We start from the raw sequence: 18,332 nt of genomic DNA, 5'->3' as shown, positions 1-18,332 counted from the left end.
ACAAGAGAAAAGTATACAACTTCAATTATATATATATAATTATGTTAATTGTCTTATTCTTCATAACCATGAACTGGTGTATGGCATGCGATATACTGAGGACACTGTCAAACCATCATTATGTGATGACAACATGCCAGGTCCTACGCTAAGCATTTGTTGTATTCTTTTTTTTTTTTTTAACCTTCTTATCAACTCAACAAATAATTAGTTTGCAGTATGACTTTCTGTCTAGAAAGTCAGTGAATATCAAAGGCACATTTTAAAAAGCTTATGAGAAACAATTTTGCGAAAAAGGAAAGACACTTACAGGAACCAGGAATTTTTTAATCTCTTCCAGTGCATGACTCATTCGTGAATAAGCTTCCCCAGGTGGAGCAAACACTTCAATTAATACATGAAGTTCATCACTCAAGTGGGCATACTTGGCTTCCCCACTCTTCCTTAATTCTTCTTCCTGTGAAAGAGGTTATTTTTAGAAATACAAATCCACCCATTTTGCACTGATTTAACATTTACTTAGAATATGACAAAAGGGAATAATCTAAGCAAATTTTCTGTAAGTAGAAACCCTCTGAGAAATAAAAATCTGGTACATTTAAAGATTTTAAAATCATTTTTGAGTGTTTGAATGATTTTTTTTAAAAGCTGGCATAATTATCATCTGCAATAGATTTTAATCAGCTAAATGAAAATGCTAAGCCCCTGAAAAGAAGTTACAGAAATGCCATTAATTTTTCAGTGTACAACACTCAGTTGTGGAAGAAAAGGGTTATTTTTGTGCGTGACGAATAAAATTTTCAGAAAATAAACTAAAGATTATAACTGTTCTTTGAGAAAACCAGAACGTTCTAGCCAGTTTTTGAGAAGTGGTGAAAAGGTTACTTGCTCACCATTAAAGTATGGAAAACCAAGGTTTATATCCCAGGCTATGTCCCCACTGGCCCAGATTGTCATCTAGCTTCATACTCACATCTTCTCAATTGTTTGCTGCTGCATTTTGGTCAATAGGAGTACATTAAAAGGATGGTGGTTAAGTATTATGTTGGCATTGATTCTGCATGAGCTATGTATCCTCAGCTTAACCAACAACATATTTCTATTAGATCAGATTTTTTCTAGTACTGTACCCAAGCGATTATTGTATCCCGATTAATACAGCACAGGTACAGAGCAAATCAGCACACAATTCCATATACTTTGCTAACGTGTGCCGGGTATTTGATGTGTATCATCTCTAATATCACAATAACCTTACACATTATTCACAATTCAGATTAGGAAGCTGAGTTTAAAAGACCTTAAGCAGCTTCAGCAAACTTGGGATTCAAACCTGGCACCTTTTGCAACCAGATTTGTATTTTTCTAGGGTTTCAAGGAAGCAGAATTTCGGTTAAAATGTGAACATAAATAATATTAATTATGTTTTACTTTTCTTGACTCCTATCCCCAATAAACTTGTAGTTGTTTCACTAAATATCTAATGATAAAAACTAAAAAGTAATTTTTAGCTTTACTTGGGGATTAATTAGAAAAGTAACATGGACAGACCTAAACTGGATAAATAAAGGCAAATTTGCTATTGATTTCCAATAAGTAACTGTATGACCCATGTTCATGTGCTTATCTGACTAGGAACTAACATCATTTCAGGGCTCCTGGGTGGCTCAGTTGGTGAAGCGCCCAGCTCTCGATTTCAGATCAGGTCATGATCTCACCATTTGTAAGATCGAGTCCCAAGTCAGGCTCTGTGCTGACAGTGTGGAACCTGCTTGGGATTCTCTCTCTCCCTCCCCCTCTCTGCTGCTATTCCACTCATGCTCTCTCTCTTTCACAGTAAATAAAATACATTAAAAAAAATCTTAAAAAAAAAGAAACTTCCATCATTTCAATACAGGGAAGCTCATGAAAGAGATGGGACAGTGTCCCTGCTTTTCTGTCCAGCCCCACCCACTCAAATCTAATAGTAACACCTTTCAGCCTAATAATCTACTCTCCAAGTGTCCCTGAGCACACTTTTTTTTCTAATGTTTATTTTTGAGAGAGAGAGAATGAGCGGGGAAGAGAATGAGCTGAGCTGTCAGCACAGAGCCTGATGGGGGCTCGAATTCACAAACCGTGAGATCATGACCTGAGCAGATATCAAGAGTGCAACGCCTAACCCACTGAGCCACCCAGGAACCCCTCCTAAGCACAGTTCCTATCTCTAACTAGGAGTTTTTACTTAAAGGAGTTTTCTTAGTGCCCATTTCTCAGTTTAGGGAGAAGTAATGATTGCCTGAACAACTACACCACTCATAGGGTATAGTACACATTTCTTTCCTCTTTGGATTCTGCTGGGAGGTAAGCTGCTCATTATCTCTGGGGTCAGCTTCATTTGTACCTAGGTGTTGAGGTGGTTAAATCAGAGGATTCTTCATACTGCCCCTTTCTCCATACTTCCTAAGCTGATTTCCCACTGGTTATTAAGGACTACTTGTTAGCCACATTTAATACTAAGAGGTGTGGCATTCGTATATGAATTATAATACTCATTTAAAATTTTTAAATGTTTATTTATTTTTGAGAGACATGGAGTGCGAGTAGTGGAAGGGCAGAAAGAGGGAGACACAGAATCTGAAGCAGACTCCAGGCTCTGAGCTGTCGGCACAGCTCAGAGATCATGACCCAAGCAGAAGTCAGACGCCTAACTGACTAAGCCACCCAGACACCCCAAAAATTATGATACTTATTTTAAAGGTTTTCAAATAAAGGGAGCCTAACTAGGTATCTCTGCAGTTGAGCCATTAGGCTGATGTTCACGAACAAAATGTAACTTACTATTAAAAAGCACATTTGCCTCTCACCTCCTCAATCACCCTTTATACAAGCAGATGAGGAAGCTGAGGTCCTTAGATATTAAGCAACTTCCTGGAGGCCAAGCATTAGGTTTCCAGCCAGGATCCAGTAAGGTAGGTGTTAGCAATGATAAAGACTTTAAAGGAGAAAAGTTAACACAGCAAAACCTATTGTGAGCTACTACTGGTTATTTTCAAAACTAAACTTTCTATCTTCCAGGTGTGTTATATTTGAACTCATGTATTAGGGTAACTTTTTTTGCTTAAAGTTTATTTATTTACTCTGAGAGAGACAGAGAGAGAGAGAGAGAGAGAGAGAGAGAGAGAGAGAGAACAGGAGAGGGGCAGAGAGGGGCAGAGAGAGAGGGAAAGAGAGAATCCCAGGCAGTCCCCACACTGTCAGCACAGAGCTTGATCCCACAAACTGTGAGATTATGACCTGAGCTAAGATCAAGAGTTGGATGCTCAATGGACTGAGCCAAGGGTAACTTTTGATAGAGCAGAATTCCCCAAGCTTTAGTTTCTTTATCTGTGAGACTTATATAATAATAGTGAGGTCACAGGATTTTGTGACTTTTGAGAAAATTGAAGAACATTTGTACACTAAAAATGCTCCACCAATTTATTTTAATAATGAATATTGTTTCTTATATTTTAAGGAGCATTTGAAATAATGTCTGACTGTTCCAACAGAGACCAAAGTAAATGTGACTTACACATGAAGAACAGTTCTTTCTTTCTCAAGTAAGAGTCTAAGCTATAAGCAGCTAGAGGAATAGGTGGTTCATCTCTTCACTCATCCAGAGATCCTGGTTCCTCCTCTCTGAACTCAAGCAGCCCCTAAGATGTTGCTCTCCTGTGTGCTGATGAAAAAGGCTGCCTATAATCACTTCTAAATTCCACTCCAGGGAAAAGAGAAAGAAAATGCAGACAGCAAAAATCTTATTCTCAAGGACATTTGCCAGGCATTTCATACGCCATTTCTGGTCACATTTCTTTGGGAAAAGTGTACTTACACCGTGGCCCTGGATGCTATGGAAGCTATAATTGTGGTTTCAGGCTGAGTAGCCTTGAGACTAAAATGTAGGGGTTCCATTTATGATGGAAATAAGTGAGAATGGATACTGGATGACAACTAGCTGTCTCTGCATTCAGTCCTCATTGAGGGCTAGTTAAAATAACACTTATTTATTAAATCTAATCTTGGTGAATAGCTAGCCAATGTCTTCCAGAATGTTTAAATTTTATTTTCAAAAACAATACTATACCTCCAGTTGGATTTATAACATAAACCTCCAAGTTTCATTTGAATATGGGCAGACATCACAGCCATCCTGAATAACACAAGTGTCCAGAGACCAGTAAGTACATTTACAGTAATTTAGTACGATCTCTTGAAGTATTTCTTAAACAAGAGTTCCAAATATATTTTGAAAAAAAGAAAAGTTTACTCTTGCAGTAAATTCATTATCTTATAAGTTGATTGTGAATGGGGCAGTGAGTAGTCTTTTCATGTTTCTGCCCGATATCTTTTCCATGTTTTATAACAAAGAGCATTGTACCCTAGCAAGTTACACTAGATAGAACAGGGGACAGATAGCAAGAAGTGTAAAAAAAATAATATATATGTATATAAATAAAAAATTTAAAAAATTAAGAAATTAAAAATATTAGAAAAATCTTGAGTGTAAATTGACATATACTATTCCGAAGTTAACATTACAGAAGAGTGAATCTACATCTAATAAAAGCAAAGAAAAGGGCACAGGGAATAAATTAAAAGAATGCAAGATGCACACACTGGAAGGTGAATTGGTTTGACGTGATTCAGATTTCTGCTTAAAAGACTGTGCACTCAGTTGATATTATTTAATCTTCTATGAAAAAGGTACATTTATTCCATTGAGGATATTTACTTTAACCACTGACCTTCAGAACATGATTTGTGATGTTCAGCTATTACAAAGGTATCATGAGCTAATTATTTCAAGTACAATCATTAGTTGCTAAACATAAGAAATTCAAAACAAAGTCATTACAAATATCAAATCTAGTTTTACATATCCCCAAACATTCTATTCCCATGTTATACCCTAAGGTAAAATATAAGTTAAACATATCAGTTTTCACCAGTTATTTTATAGAGAATAGCGTGGCACGAAATAGAGTCTAATTTGAATTGCATTCATGTGTTTAATTGTTAAAAGGATTTTTAAGGAAACTTTCTCTTAGGAATTATCAATTGTGTTTTATCTTCCACAAAAGAATGCTTTTGACTGGGAAATAATTTGACAATTAGAAAAATTTCCTCTTAATTCAAAACAGCTTGTTCACTGAAGAAAACTTGAAAAAAATCCCCAAAGTACAAATATTTTAAAAGATATCAACAACCACACAATTTAAGGTAGACTATTAGTATTTTCAGTGTTTCCTCAAGTATCTCTATACAAGAATAGTAATGGAATTGAAGTCATAATTTTAATATTGCTTCTTAGGTCACGGGTATGCAAAGTACCTTCCATAGATTATCTAATTCTGTACACACAACTTTACTTTATGCTACATAATGTTATTTGCTTCATTTTACTGATGAGGGGACTGATAGAAATATGTCCAGAGTTACACAGACTATAAATCATAGGGTTGGATTAGAATCCAGGTAATTTCATATCAAAGGTCAAGTTCTTAATCACTACAGGTACGTACTGGTATAGGTATGTTCAATGTAAGTAAACATTTTATACATCCAGATATTCCCATGGATATGTCTGTCTAATTTTGGGAATATCATGGCCAGTGGTCTCCCAGCAATTTCCTGGTATTAAGTCCCATGTCCAGGGTATCCTACGGCAGATTACAGGTCCTTATACACTAAGCACATCTGCCATGAATTTCTTCTTCCCTCTCCCAAAAGGTGTTGATTCCTTAGTAGCTGTATGTATGTGATGGGTGAAACCATTATTTTCAAGGTTCTCAGTACTCAGCCCCTACTTTATGAATGACTTACCTAAAAATTGCTAGTGATCCTGCACCAACCACACTGTTTATAACTAACCCTCTGTTTGCAACCATCAGTTCCAAACAAGGCATTCATCCAAAGTTTTTAAGATTGAGCTCATTATTAGTTCATACAATTTCTCATGGATATTCATATTGTATTCCTAAAACAAATGTACCTCATGAAGCATCATTCTCTATTTTCCTGCATAGTTTGTCCAATAGCAGGGGCAGGGTGGTTAGGACCCTCTGTACCCACATTATTGTCTGGAATAAGGACTTAAGTCAGCTTACAAGTGGATATATCATGTTGGCTAATGACAAATTCCCCCAAATAGGACACAGAATCAGATGTCTCCTTGTGTTGTGGTCCTAAGTGCAGCCACTTGATCCCTGGATTTGCCAACTGTCAATTTTATTTATTTATTTATTTATTTATTTATTTATTTATTTACTTACTTACTTACTTATTTACGTATTTTTTATTTATTTTTGAGTTATTTATTTATTTATTTTGAGAAAGTGAGGGCATGAATAGGGGAGGGGCAGAGAGAGACAGAGAGAGAGAAAGAGAGAGACAGAGAATCCTAAGCAGGCTCCATGCTGTGAGAGCAGAGCCCAATGCACTCACATTGGGTGCCCTGCCAATTGTCAATTTTAATGTAAAACTTAAAATTTATTAAAATAATCTAAAATATCCACTCTTAAAATTATTTATGGGTGGCATAGACTTCATTTGAAATAGCAGAGGGGTATAAAGCAAAGAGGTCACATTGATAATCTCATTATGGACAACTCAAAAAATTCTCATTGTCACAAGTTCCTTTCCTGCTTCATTACACAGTTTTAATTTTTTCTTTGCTGTCTCTAATGTTTGTATTATTCTTTCTTCCCACGTGGAATTTCCTAGGAAATTTCAAATTATTTTCACCCCTATTAACCAGAGTAATTTAGTTAGTGAGTGCTAATTTCCAACTGTACATGTCCAACTTATTATGGAGCTCAATGACATAAAGGGCATATCAGTTAATTGACCCTACTCTCTTTAGAAGTCGCCGTGGTGATCACCATATGCTACTTGGAATGACCCTTTGGAATCTCTCTCTCTCTCTCTCTCACACACACACACACACACACACACACACACACACACGTGAGTCTCTAGTGAAAGAAAATGTTTCCATTTTGTTAAATTAAGAAGTATTTACCTACTTTGAACAATTAAAAAAAATATGTTATAAATTGCTCACAACATGAAGTAGACCATGAAATCCTCTGCTATGCTACTCCAGAATTTGGGTTATTTTGTCCCTCTGGTATCTCCTGAAAGGCATCCTATTACCAACAGCACCAGCAGAGAAAACACCTGAGTAACTGAGTTGATGTACTATCCATCATTTTTTAAACTATGTGTTCATCTAGATGTATATATGTGGTATCACATATATGTTATATATATGTTATATTGTTTCTCTTAAATATTTAGTCACATTTGAAGTAGTCTTTAGTCTCAACCACATAACTGACTCAACGTATTTGCCAAATATTTATTCCCCCATAAAATAGTGAAGCTAATGTCTATAATAATCTGCCTGCTTTCCAAGTTTTATAAACCATGAATCAGTGGTATTTGTTCCCAAACTTGTTTATACCTGCTGTATTTGTCATTGTTATTGTAATTTACATTTTTATACTTCCTTTCTACTTTTAAAAAATTACCGAATAACTTTCAAATCAAAAACATGTAGGTAAAGACAGATTTTACCGTTTTATAAATGCTTTCATAGTTACGTGAACTTCTTACTTATGATTTTTGTACAATATTTTGTTCCTAGATCAATTACAGCATCTTCATTATATATCACAATTTATCTTTATATATATCTGTTTCATCATTTTCTCATCTCCCAAATTTCTCTTCATATATAAGTGTATCTGATAGAACCTGAGGAAGATACTCAATAAATTCTCATTGAATGAATTACTTAAGGGTGAAAATCATGCTGCATTTTTCTTCTGTCATCAAACCATATCTTTACTGCTCAGGCTAAGGTTTTCTTTAAGCACTCAACCATTTATTGTCCTGAGACCTTGGAATGTAGTAATCCATCTTTACTAATATGACTATTTTTGGCTTAGGAGAACTATCTCCAAATTATTATTACATTCAATGTCTCCTATTAATGAACAATGTATAGATCATATATGTATATTCAATGATAATTTATTTTGTAAGCAAATGATTTTGCAATCGCAGTTTATACCACATCAAGTATTTGTTCTGTTATTACAAGCACATAATCTGGGTAAGTAAACAAAATAGAAGTTTATAACTCAAAAGAGTATTGTGGTGTTAGTCACAAACAAGTTAGAATAAGCAAACTTATTTACAACAGCCCCTCCTATCTAGTCCCTCCTATGGCTTGCTACCTTACTGTATAATGGGATTGGCAATTAGGTTGGTTTTTACTAGGCTACTCCAATTTCAGGAGAATCAAATAGCTGTATAAGTACAGTGCTTATTCTTTGCTTTCTAAGGAATGAACCTTAGAAAGTTTTAGAGTCCACAGAGAAGATTCCAATGATAAAAACTTTACAGTAATATTTTATCGACAATTGCTTCCATCTTAGAGACTGAAATAAATTTTTGTATTGTTTTCTATGTATAAGAACAAATATTTCAAAAATACTATGAACAAATACCAAGCACAGTTTTTCTGTAGACACTTTTATGTAGCCCTAGGTCCAAGAAAGCGCATGGGACCAAGACTTAAAAGGTGTTGAGTATAACATCTCTTCTAGCCACGGCTCCTCCACCAACTGCAAATTTTAGCAGGTATTTTGCTCGTGTGGCTTCCTTCATATGTAAAAGAAGAGAAAGTTACTAGAGAAAAAAATTTCAAATGCAAAATTTGGCGCAAAATGATTCTCCTCTATGCCATTCAACCACATCAACCAAATTTAGACCTGTTTATGTATAAAAGTTCTGGGTAAGAGAATATTCCACAAGCTCACTGAACAGAAGACAATAGACAACATTAGATATGATGATGTCTAAGGTTTCTCATAGTTTTAAAGTTTCATGACTCACCATGTGACTTTCCTTCACAGCTATCCTCATTCTGCTACTTAAGACATTAGTAGTAGAAAATACTACTTTCCAAACAGAGTATCTTCTAAGATACACTACTAGGAAAATTCAAAATGGAAACAATTCATGTTACTCTTTCAGTATCTACAGTGAGGCTGCTCCTGTGTATTTTATACACATTATGTCATTTAATCCTCATAGAACCCCTTGAGGTAGGTAATGGAAGCAGCAGAATGTAATGAAAAGTTAAAAAAAAAGAATTTTGGAGTCAGAATGACCTAAATTTAAACTAATTGCTCTGATATTTATTATCTGTAGTATAATAGAAAAGTACTAAATTTTTTTTGAGATTTAGTTTCTTCATCTACAAAACAAGTAAACTCAAGGTCTCTCATGTACAGTGTCGGGCATACTAAAAACCCTCAGAAAAAGTTAAAGGTTTTCTCTCAGAGGAGCTAAGAAACTTGGTTGCAATTATTCAATATGTAAGAGATTCGAATTTAGTCTGCCTGACTATAAAGTGCACTCTTATGTTAATGGTTGTTTTTTTATGAGCATTAAATTCACTTGAAAGAATATAATTATAAAAGTTTCAAATTAACTGTTGCCTCGATGTAAGCAAGAGTGCATCCGTTCAATGCTGGTTTACTTATTATTAAGTTAATTTAAATGTATAACTTTAAGAGAATGTATATTTGAAGATTACTCTAGGCCAAAGAGCTCACGTATTTTAGAAAGATAAGGAAAAATTAATTTCACCACATGTAATTCCTTGAATTTTAACTTTCAAATGAACCACAAATGTATTGTCTACAGTATGTCACATGGATTACATAACATTGAAAGGCCACATATCATGATACTTAACAGCGTAGGTTCTGCTCATGATGGCCAGGGTTAAAATCCCAGCTCTTCCAATTAATGGTGTAAAACTTGGGCAAGTGACCTTACTAATTCAGCCTTTGAATTCCTCACCTGTAAAATGATGATAGTAATAACATAGTAGGCACTAATTAAATATGACTATTGCTAAATACTATTATGCTAAATGCCTAGGATTCAAAACAATATTCAAACATACATAAATCGAAAGAGTTAGTGTATCCAAAAATCCAAATTATTCTTTCAGAAGTAGTTCTGTCAGTGACAGGAATTTTTAAAAAGTTGAAAACATATAATATAGAGTACATTCAAGTTTTACACTGTGGTTTTTACGTTAGCAATTATTTTTGTCATATTTTATCCTCAGAGTTATAATTTACTAGAGTGCTTTTTGCAGGCTTTTTCTTAATGCCCCAGGGAACTTTCTTTTAACATAAATCTTCAGGAATAAATAAGTCTATTGTCTGCACAGCTTTCTCCATCAAGAAGTTCACATAAACACACATTTATTATTTATACTTTGGTCTGAATGGGATTTGTCTGAATTGTCAATTTAAAAGCAATTTTAAATACACATATGTGGAAATTCTTTTATGCTACTACAAATTAGTTGTCCAAAATTTATCCACACAAAGGGTTTTTGTACAAATGGAGGTACATAAATACATGATAGAAAAGCAATGGTTTGATCCTCAAGCACACCCCTCAGGCTTTTGTTGCCTTCATTTACAAATTCCGGCCCTCTTGAATTGATAGTGGCAAGAACTATTACAGATTATAGCTATCCATACTCCAAACTGTCAACAATGGGAAAGGAATCTGTTCTCTGCTAACAGCATCTAGATTCATGAAGAGTGAAGAACCAGAAACATTGATGGACCCAAGGATGGTATTCTTTTCAAGTAGGTCAGGATTTTAAAAGGACAGAAGCGGATAGTGCCAGAATATTCCCTATGCTTGAGTTTGGTAGTTGAGGGTTTATTAGAGGTATGAATCTCAAATCAGGACAATCGAATCATACATTCTATGTTACAACAAGAATGGTCTAGCTTCTCAAACTATGAAAGTGTGCTATTTGAAACAGTGAAAAGAGTGTCTAGACACAGTAAAAGACTTACTTCACTATTCAAGGAAAATAAAGCAATCAAGCTTGACCAAATGGAACCTATAAGGTTAACAGGTTGTCCTGAATTAACACAAGAAAGAGTGGCTTGTGTCCCTGTATTTTATTTAAAAGTCATTTGCTTATGGGGAATCTGGATGGCTCAGTGGGTCAAGCGTCCAACTCTTGATTTCTGCTCAGGTCATGATCTCACAGTTCATGGGACTGAACCCCACATTGGGCTCTGCACTGACAGCGTGGAGCCCGCTTGGGATTCTCTCTTTCCCTCTCTCTCTCTCTGCCCCTCCCCTGCTGTCTCTCTCTCTCTTTCAAAATAAATAAGTAAAAATTTTTAAAAATTAAAAAAAAATCATTTGCTTAGTAATTAAGGCACTCACAAACATTTGTTTTGTGGGAATAGAACAAACTGGGAATACAATTATGTAAATATGCTTCTTTAGACTCTTTTCCAAATTCAACTGGATATAAATGGGCTCCATTCAGGTTCAGAGGAATTGTTCAGGGGATGTGAAAGCACTTGTAGAACAGTGTTGGAGCCCAGTGGTGAGACAGAAAGAGGGAATGGATCCTCGTAAGTGTCTGTACTCAGAGATCTGAGCACTTTGAGGACATGGCAGAGTACTGGTTCGGCTTGACCTCAGAAGCTGAGAAGAAACCAAAAAGTAGGCTAGGCATGCCTTGCCTTTGAGGCCAAGAGAAACCAGGAAAACCAGGGACCAGAAGCCCACTCGGGCGGAAATCCCTCTGTCTTCCACTCAGTATTTAAAGGACTTCATCACTAATCAATTTCAACAACCCTATCTAAGCTGACAAATAAAAGTAGCATACAATACTAGCACCCATAGTCAAGAAAATCAAGCAGAACATCTCAACATATGCTATTTGAACATAAGCCAATTGACTTGCAGGAAGAGAAACATGAACACTTGAATAAACACATTTTAGGAAGCAGTGAAGGAGAAAAAAATGCAGACACAAAAATTGTATGGTTTTAAAAAATGTGACTTCTCAGGTAAGAACAAATACAAATTAAAAGGAAGAGGCTTTTAAGAGGCTTACTTCGCCCTGTTGGTAATTGATTTCCTTCCCTCCTTTTTCTCAAAGCACTTACTTTATAAAACGTGTAATTGTAGGTAGGTCTTCCTCTCTTTGAAATGTACATAAATCCTTTTGAAGCTAGATAGGCCTATTGTTAACTTTATTACCTAGAAATATACATCTCAAGGACTTGGAAGCCATTTCTTTGAAACATAAGCATCATGATAGATAATACTCCTATTTCCCAGTTTCTGTGGGAGGCAGAAGCCCAACTTTGGTGGGTACCTTGCTCCAAGGTGCAAAACAATCTCTCATCATAAAAATATAGTAAGTCTGTGGTTCCCTGGGATGAAGCCAATTGGCTAACACTAATCACCCCAATAACCAGGTAAAAGGATGAATTCTGTGACAAATGGTGCTGTCAAGTCTTCTTATTGAGGATGAGTTACTGTTTATGTTGCGAACAAGTATGTAATGGGTTGTATCTGCCTGGATGCATAAAAGAGTGAGATTCCTTTCTATGTTTGCAAGCTCTTAGGGAATTGCCTGTGATGCCCATCACATTCTGGCTTAATGCTTATTCAATAACAAAAGTGTTTTCTTTACTACTTTTGCGGAAAGGATTTCTGGGCTGGGAAATTTTGTTTTAATTACATTTCCCCAATGAAGAAGTGAAAACAGCTAGTGAATTGGGTAAGGGGATCTCAGCAAAGCCATCTTTACCCTGATAGATATTGCCAGAATTTCTTCCAAGCCTCGTGATGCTGAAAGGGCAAGTCGTCACTGCCAACCAATAACGGAAAAGCAAATACTAATGAGTCCAAGCTGGCAGGGAGCAATAGGCCAGATGCCTGGTTCTGAAAGAAAATTTAGAGGTGGCATATCAATTTTGGGAAGGTCATCTTGCACAACCAGACACGTTTGTAGAGGACACAACAAAGAGATACCAAAACAGCTTTGACCAAGCATGCTGGAGTGACTAGAGACAGAGAAGAGAAAACAAGAACCACAGCAGAAAGGCCACAAAAGCTGCTGAAGAAGTTCCCGCGGAGTTGTAGAGACGCTGCCCACTGGAAATGCAATGGCAGCAGACAGATCAATTTGGCCTTTGAAGATATGATATGGAAGACTTTACTTTGAACAAATGCATTATACTGTTCATCAAGCAACCAGACTGAGAAGCAAACATCATTAGGACCCATAAAGTGGCTAACCACTGACTAGAATATACCTGGTATCAGTGTGAAAGGGCATCCAAATTTACAGCATAGATTCAAGGTCAATAAATGCCATAAGAGAAGAATATTTATTGTTGCCACTTTTAGCTTTCTGAAAAAAGGGTTTCCGGATCATATTAGTTCCTGCTTACAACTTTCTACCAATACACTATTTACCTAAAATGCAACAATTTCAACATGGCATTGCAGACCTTTTTAATCTGGCACTGGCTTAGCTCATCAGTTACCTCTTCTGCCATCTCCTTTGCAGACACTATTCTCCAATCACTAAAAAATCCTCACCTTTCTCTGAAATCATCATCCTCTTTCAAATCCCTGTGTTTCTTTGTTTTTCTTGCAAGGTTCAGATCACATATATTTATCTAGACTTCACACAGCCAGCAATGCAGAAACAATTGTTCCATAGAATCTTAACAGTAACATCTTCTCAGTAATATTATATCATAAATATTTGGAATTATATTATTAATATTGATTGAATCCTCCATTAGGATATTTGGTTCCGTGGATCCATTTAAACATGGAGTATGTTTTTCTATAGGCATCTTGTGTGTATGTGTGTGGGCAAAGTGCATGTGAGAGATGGGAGGGGTGCAGGTGGATGAGGAAAGCATATACTTAAGTGATGTTTCTTAGATCCTATCTAAATGTTAATAAGATGTATAATGTCTATATACTTTTGTATCAATTGTTTTAATCAAATGAACACTTAAGCTTTGTTATACAGATAATAAATACTTCCCAGGGGGAATGGGAGACAGGAATTTGATCTCTTGGATATTGCTGTATCTTATTACATAATCATTTTCTCTTTCTATCCTTCACTCTGTCTTAGCAAAAATATATTTGATAATGTCTCAGAGCAAAGTGGTAGTAAGTAAATGCTAATTTTATACATATATTTTTTCCCGAAGAATTAATCTCTGCTTTGTTTTTACAGACTTACAGAATGTTCTGTCAGTGCTACAAAATACAAATCCCAAACCAGAGACACCCAAAAGATGTAAGCATTAGAGCACATGGAAAGAGGGCTGTAGTGCCCTTCTATAACTAACTTTCAAGCACCATTGTTTACCATCAATCTGAAATTGAATGTGTAAAACGGGAGGTACTACAAAATTTCTCTTGTGTATGGAAAGCCCTTTTGCAATTTTGTTTTCTTAAAACCTGTGAAATCACTTTTTTGGATAAAGTATTCAGAAGGAGGAGCTATGGACCCAGACTCAGGCTCCTCATGACACTTTATATTTGCTGGTGCATATCTTGCCTCATATCACCCAGAAAAGATCTTTCTAAGAGCGGAACTTCTCCCTCACCAACACTGACAACAAGTGTTCTTTTCATGCTATTATCTAAAAATCTTTCCATCATCCCCTACCTATGTTTAAATGAGGTTTAGACTCATGTTTTCTTTTTGTTTCATTGTTTACTTATTTTTGAGAGAGAGAGAGACTGAGTATGAGTGGCGGAGGAACAGGGAGACACAGAATCTGAAGTAGGCTCTAGGCTCCAAGCTATCAGCAAAGAGCCAGACGCGGGGCTAAAACTCACGAACCAGGAGATCACGACCTAGGCTGAAGTCAGACGCTTAACAACCGAACCACCCAGGTGCCCCTAAACTCACTCTTTTTTTTTTTTTTAACCTCAGTGTAACAAACATCTTTGGATGCTGAGTAAACGGAAGGGAAAAGGAGAATCATTGTAAGGAACTAGGGTTTGTCCTATACCACTGATAAGATAGTGTATATTAAAAAAAAAATGCTAGAGTTTGCAAAGTTTTAATCCAGTCTTTTCTCAGGTTAGCCCCCTCCCTGCCATTGCTAGCCCGACAGCAAATGTGTCTGTAACAGTAGCAGTCAGCAATGACAGATATGTCTAGAGAACATAGGTCAAAAAGAGAAGGTCTATGACTGTCCTCCACTTTTCCACCACAAAAAAACCATATACAGTAAAACCTCAGTTTGAGAGCATAATTCATTCTGGAAACATGCTTATAATCCAAAACACTCGTATATTGAAGCGAATTTCAGGAACCATTGGCACAATTGTGATCATGTGACGTTCAGCATCACATACGACTTCTACTGCAAGACATTGCTTGTTTATCAAGTTAAAATTTATTAGAAATATTTGCTCATCTTATGGAACACTCATAGAACTAGTTACTCGCAATCCAGGGTTTTACTGCACATTATTTTTTGAAGTGAGGGTATATATTCAACTGTCTTGCCTTGGTGCTAACGTTGTTACTTAAGACTCAGCCAAAAACAGAACAAAAGAACATGTACTGACTATCCACAATGCTCTGGAATTATACTAGCGTTTTTCTTACTTATGATATATTTATACCTCACAATAGGTTAACATTATCTGCATTTTGACTTTTAAGGAAACAAAGGATTCTTTGAATAAACCAGACAAAATTTTAGAAAATGAACTGACTCAAACATGTGGTTTAATGATAACTGTTAAGCCCATATTGATAATCATATCTTATCCTATAGCATAAAAATAAGTAAGACAGGCCTGAGGCTGGATTCTGACCTGCAGGGTGTTTTGCTGTTTATCTCAATGTTAGCTACTGGAAGAACTAGTTGGCAGGAAGGCCATGGCCTTTAGCAAAAAAGGTACTCTTCTTAGTGTGCTAAAAGAGAGTTACCGGATATGTTTCAAGGCCCTCCTCTCAGTGGTCATAGGAATATTAAAAAGACGTTCTAATAAGGAATTCTAACAAGACCTTAACTTTCAAGCATTCTTAATTCTGCAAAGAGGAGTTTTCCAAAGTTATACCCGTCCCCATCTTAAAGACCCTGTTTGGGATGAGGGATTGACAGTGATTTACTTTTATTCCAGAGGCCACCTCTGGTCAAAGGAAGTCTATTAATTCTCCTTTTGAAACAAACAGATTTTTTTCTGAAAAATAGGTATCTGGAAAGGCTGCATTGATGGTTGTGTTCTAAGTAATTACAAACATATATGTTGATTTAACTAATAAACATTTAAGATGCATTTTCATGTGATGGCACTGTGCTATATAAGTTTGGGGAGTAAATCCTGACCTTAGAGAGTTCATTGTTTACATGGACAGATAAAGCATTTGTACAAAATAAATTCTTGTAAGTGACAGAAGTCAGAAGAAAAGTTAAGCAAGTTTACTATTGGGCATACATATTCATTCAACAATATTTACTGAGCCTCTCTGCTGTGGGAGCATAATTAAAATGTAGGGACACAGCAGCAACTGAGGCCAGTCTGCTTACATTTTAGTGGGAGAAGTCAAATAATAAAGGGATATAATTATTACATATATATAATTATATATATACACATATATATATACACACATATATATTGTATATTATATACACACGCATATTGCATTATGTATTATATGTGTGTGTGTATATATATATATATATATATATATATAAAATTATAATTGTAATAAATTAAACAAAAGACAAGGGTTGGAGAACCAGAAGGACAGAGTATTATTTGGATAAGGTGGTCAAGGGGCTTCTCGGAGCTTAGTGCTGAGTAATGAGAAGGTGCTTATCTACACAAAGCCAAAGGAAGAGTGGGTAGGTGGGAGAGGTATTGTGGGGAAATTAAAGATAAGAGAAAATGTCTTTAGGCAGAAAAATTTTGTCATGTGTGAGGAACAGAGAAAAAAAAAAAGCCAGTGTGGCTTGCTCATAGAGAATAAAGTGGAGGCAAATGAGACGTGAAGTGGAATATGTAGACAACTACTATAGGGCTTTGTAGATCATGGTAAAAACTTTAAAACTGGGAGAGATGTTTTTGAAGTGCATATGTGTTGTCTCTTTGGGTGAGGGGAGGGACTGTCCTTGAATTGCGTGAAAGTAGTCCAACATAATGCAAAAGGTACAATTAACTGAGATGATTAGAATGGTAACAATTGTTCAGTTTTCAAGGGAAAAAAAACATTAATATAATATTTCAGAACACTAGAAGAAAAGTACTTCAAACTAAAGTGACTTTTTGCTTTACATTTCAACACATTTAAGGTCTACTTTCATAGTCTACAAAGTATTAAGGAAGAGGTCATTGGTTCAGCTAGAATTTAAGGATGACTGAGATTTGCAAATGATGAGGGAGTAGGTTAAGAAGAAAGAATCTCATGACTATAATATGTTTGCCTTGGGAGAAACCATGTTTATACCATTGTCTTTGCCCAATAATTAATAGTACCTCCTTTCACCTCAAATGTGGTCAGGTTTGGACACTAAATTAGATGGTCAGCCTTAATCAGCAGCAAGGGCATGGAGGCAGAAAACCATGCACTTGTGTCAGGAACAGCAAAAGCTCCTGCCAAGTGTCACTGGGCAGGTATGCATGGAGTGCAACATGATCTAATGTTGAAGAGTTAGGCTGAATCTGAGCATAGAGGTCCTGTGATCCCTACTGGGGAGTTGGACTTTAATTCTCTACCCTACAGAAGGATACCTGGAGATATGCAAGGAGGGTGAAGTTAATTAGTACCACAATTCAAAGGAAGAAAATCAGCAATGTATGAAAAACTGTATCTGTCTCATTTTCAGTTGACTCACCACCTTTTTCCCTGCCAATTACCTATCTAAATGCCTTAAATCCATGTCTTTCAAATTCACATATTATATGGGGCTTTAGCAATTACTTCATTTTATTTTTTATATTATTTTTATTTATTTACTCATTTATTTTTTAAGTAGGCTCTGTGCGCAGCATGGAGTCTAACACAGGGTTTGAACTCATGACGCTGAGATGAAGACCTGAGATCATGACTTGAGTTGAGATCAAGAGTTGGACACTTAACAGACTAAGCCACCCATGTCCCCTATTATTTGCTCTGCTTTATTTGATTCATTTTATTTATTTTATTTTATTTTAGTTTAGTTTAGTTTAGTTTAGTTTAGTTTTAAGTTTATTTTATTTTATTTTGGTGGGGGGAGAGAAACAGAACACTAGCAGGGTAGGGGCAGAAAGAGAGGGAGAGAGAGAGAATCCCAAGTAGTCTCTGCACTGTCAGTTCAGAGCCTGATGTGGGTCTCAAACTCACGAACCCTGAGATCAGGACTTGAGCCTAAGCCAAGAGTGGAATGAACCACCCAGGCACTCCTAACTGC

At 36.0% G+C, this 18,332-nt stretch overlaps 1 protein-coding gene across 15 annotated transcripts in view; it reads right to left on the bottom strand.

Annotated features, from left to right (window-relative positions):
• KHDRBS2 (KH RNA binding domain containing, signal transduction associated 2) overlaps positions 1-18,332 on the bottom strand; it is a 626,804-nt gene that overhangs the window by 328,504 nt on the left and 279,968 nt on the right. For all 15 annotated transcript variants that reach the window (XR_008422979.1, XR_008422982.1, XR_008422981.1 and 12 more), the window contains exon 4: positions 311-457. Coding sequence is in view for 7 of the 15 variants with exons in the window: in XM_053904773.1 (XP_053760748.1) it covers positions 311-457 (147 nt within the window). In the remaining 8 variants the exon portion in view is untranslated. The remainder of the gene's footprint in view (positions 1-310; positions 458-18,332) is intronic.

Source organism: Panthera pardus, unplaced genomic scaffold (assembly GCF_024362965.1).
Source record: "Panthera pardus isolate Hobbes unplaced genomic scaffold, ASM2436296v1 HiC_scaffold_17, whole genome shotgun sequence".
In the NCBI taxonomy this organism is placed as follows: Eukaryota; Metazoa; Chordata; class Mammalia; order Carnivora; family Felidae; genus Panthera; species Panthera pardus.
The sequence above is the reverse complement of the archived record's forward strand: the minus strand, read 5'-3'. Positions and strand labels throughout refer to the sequence as shown.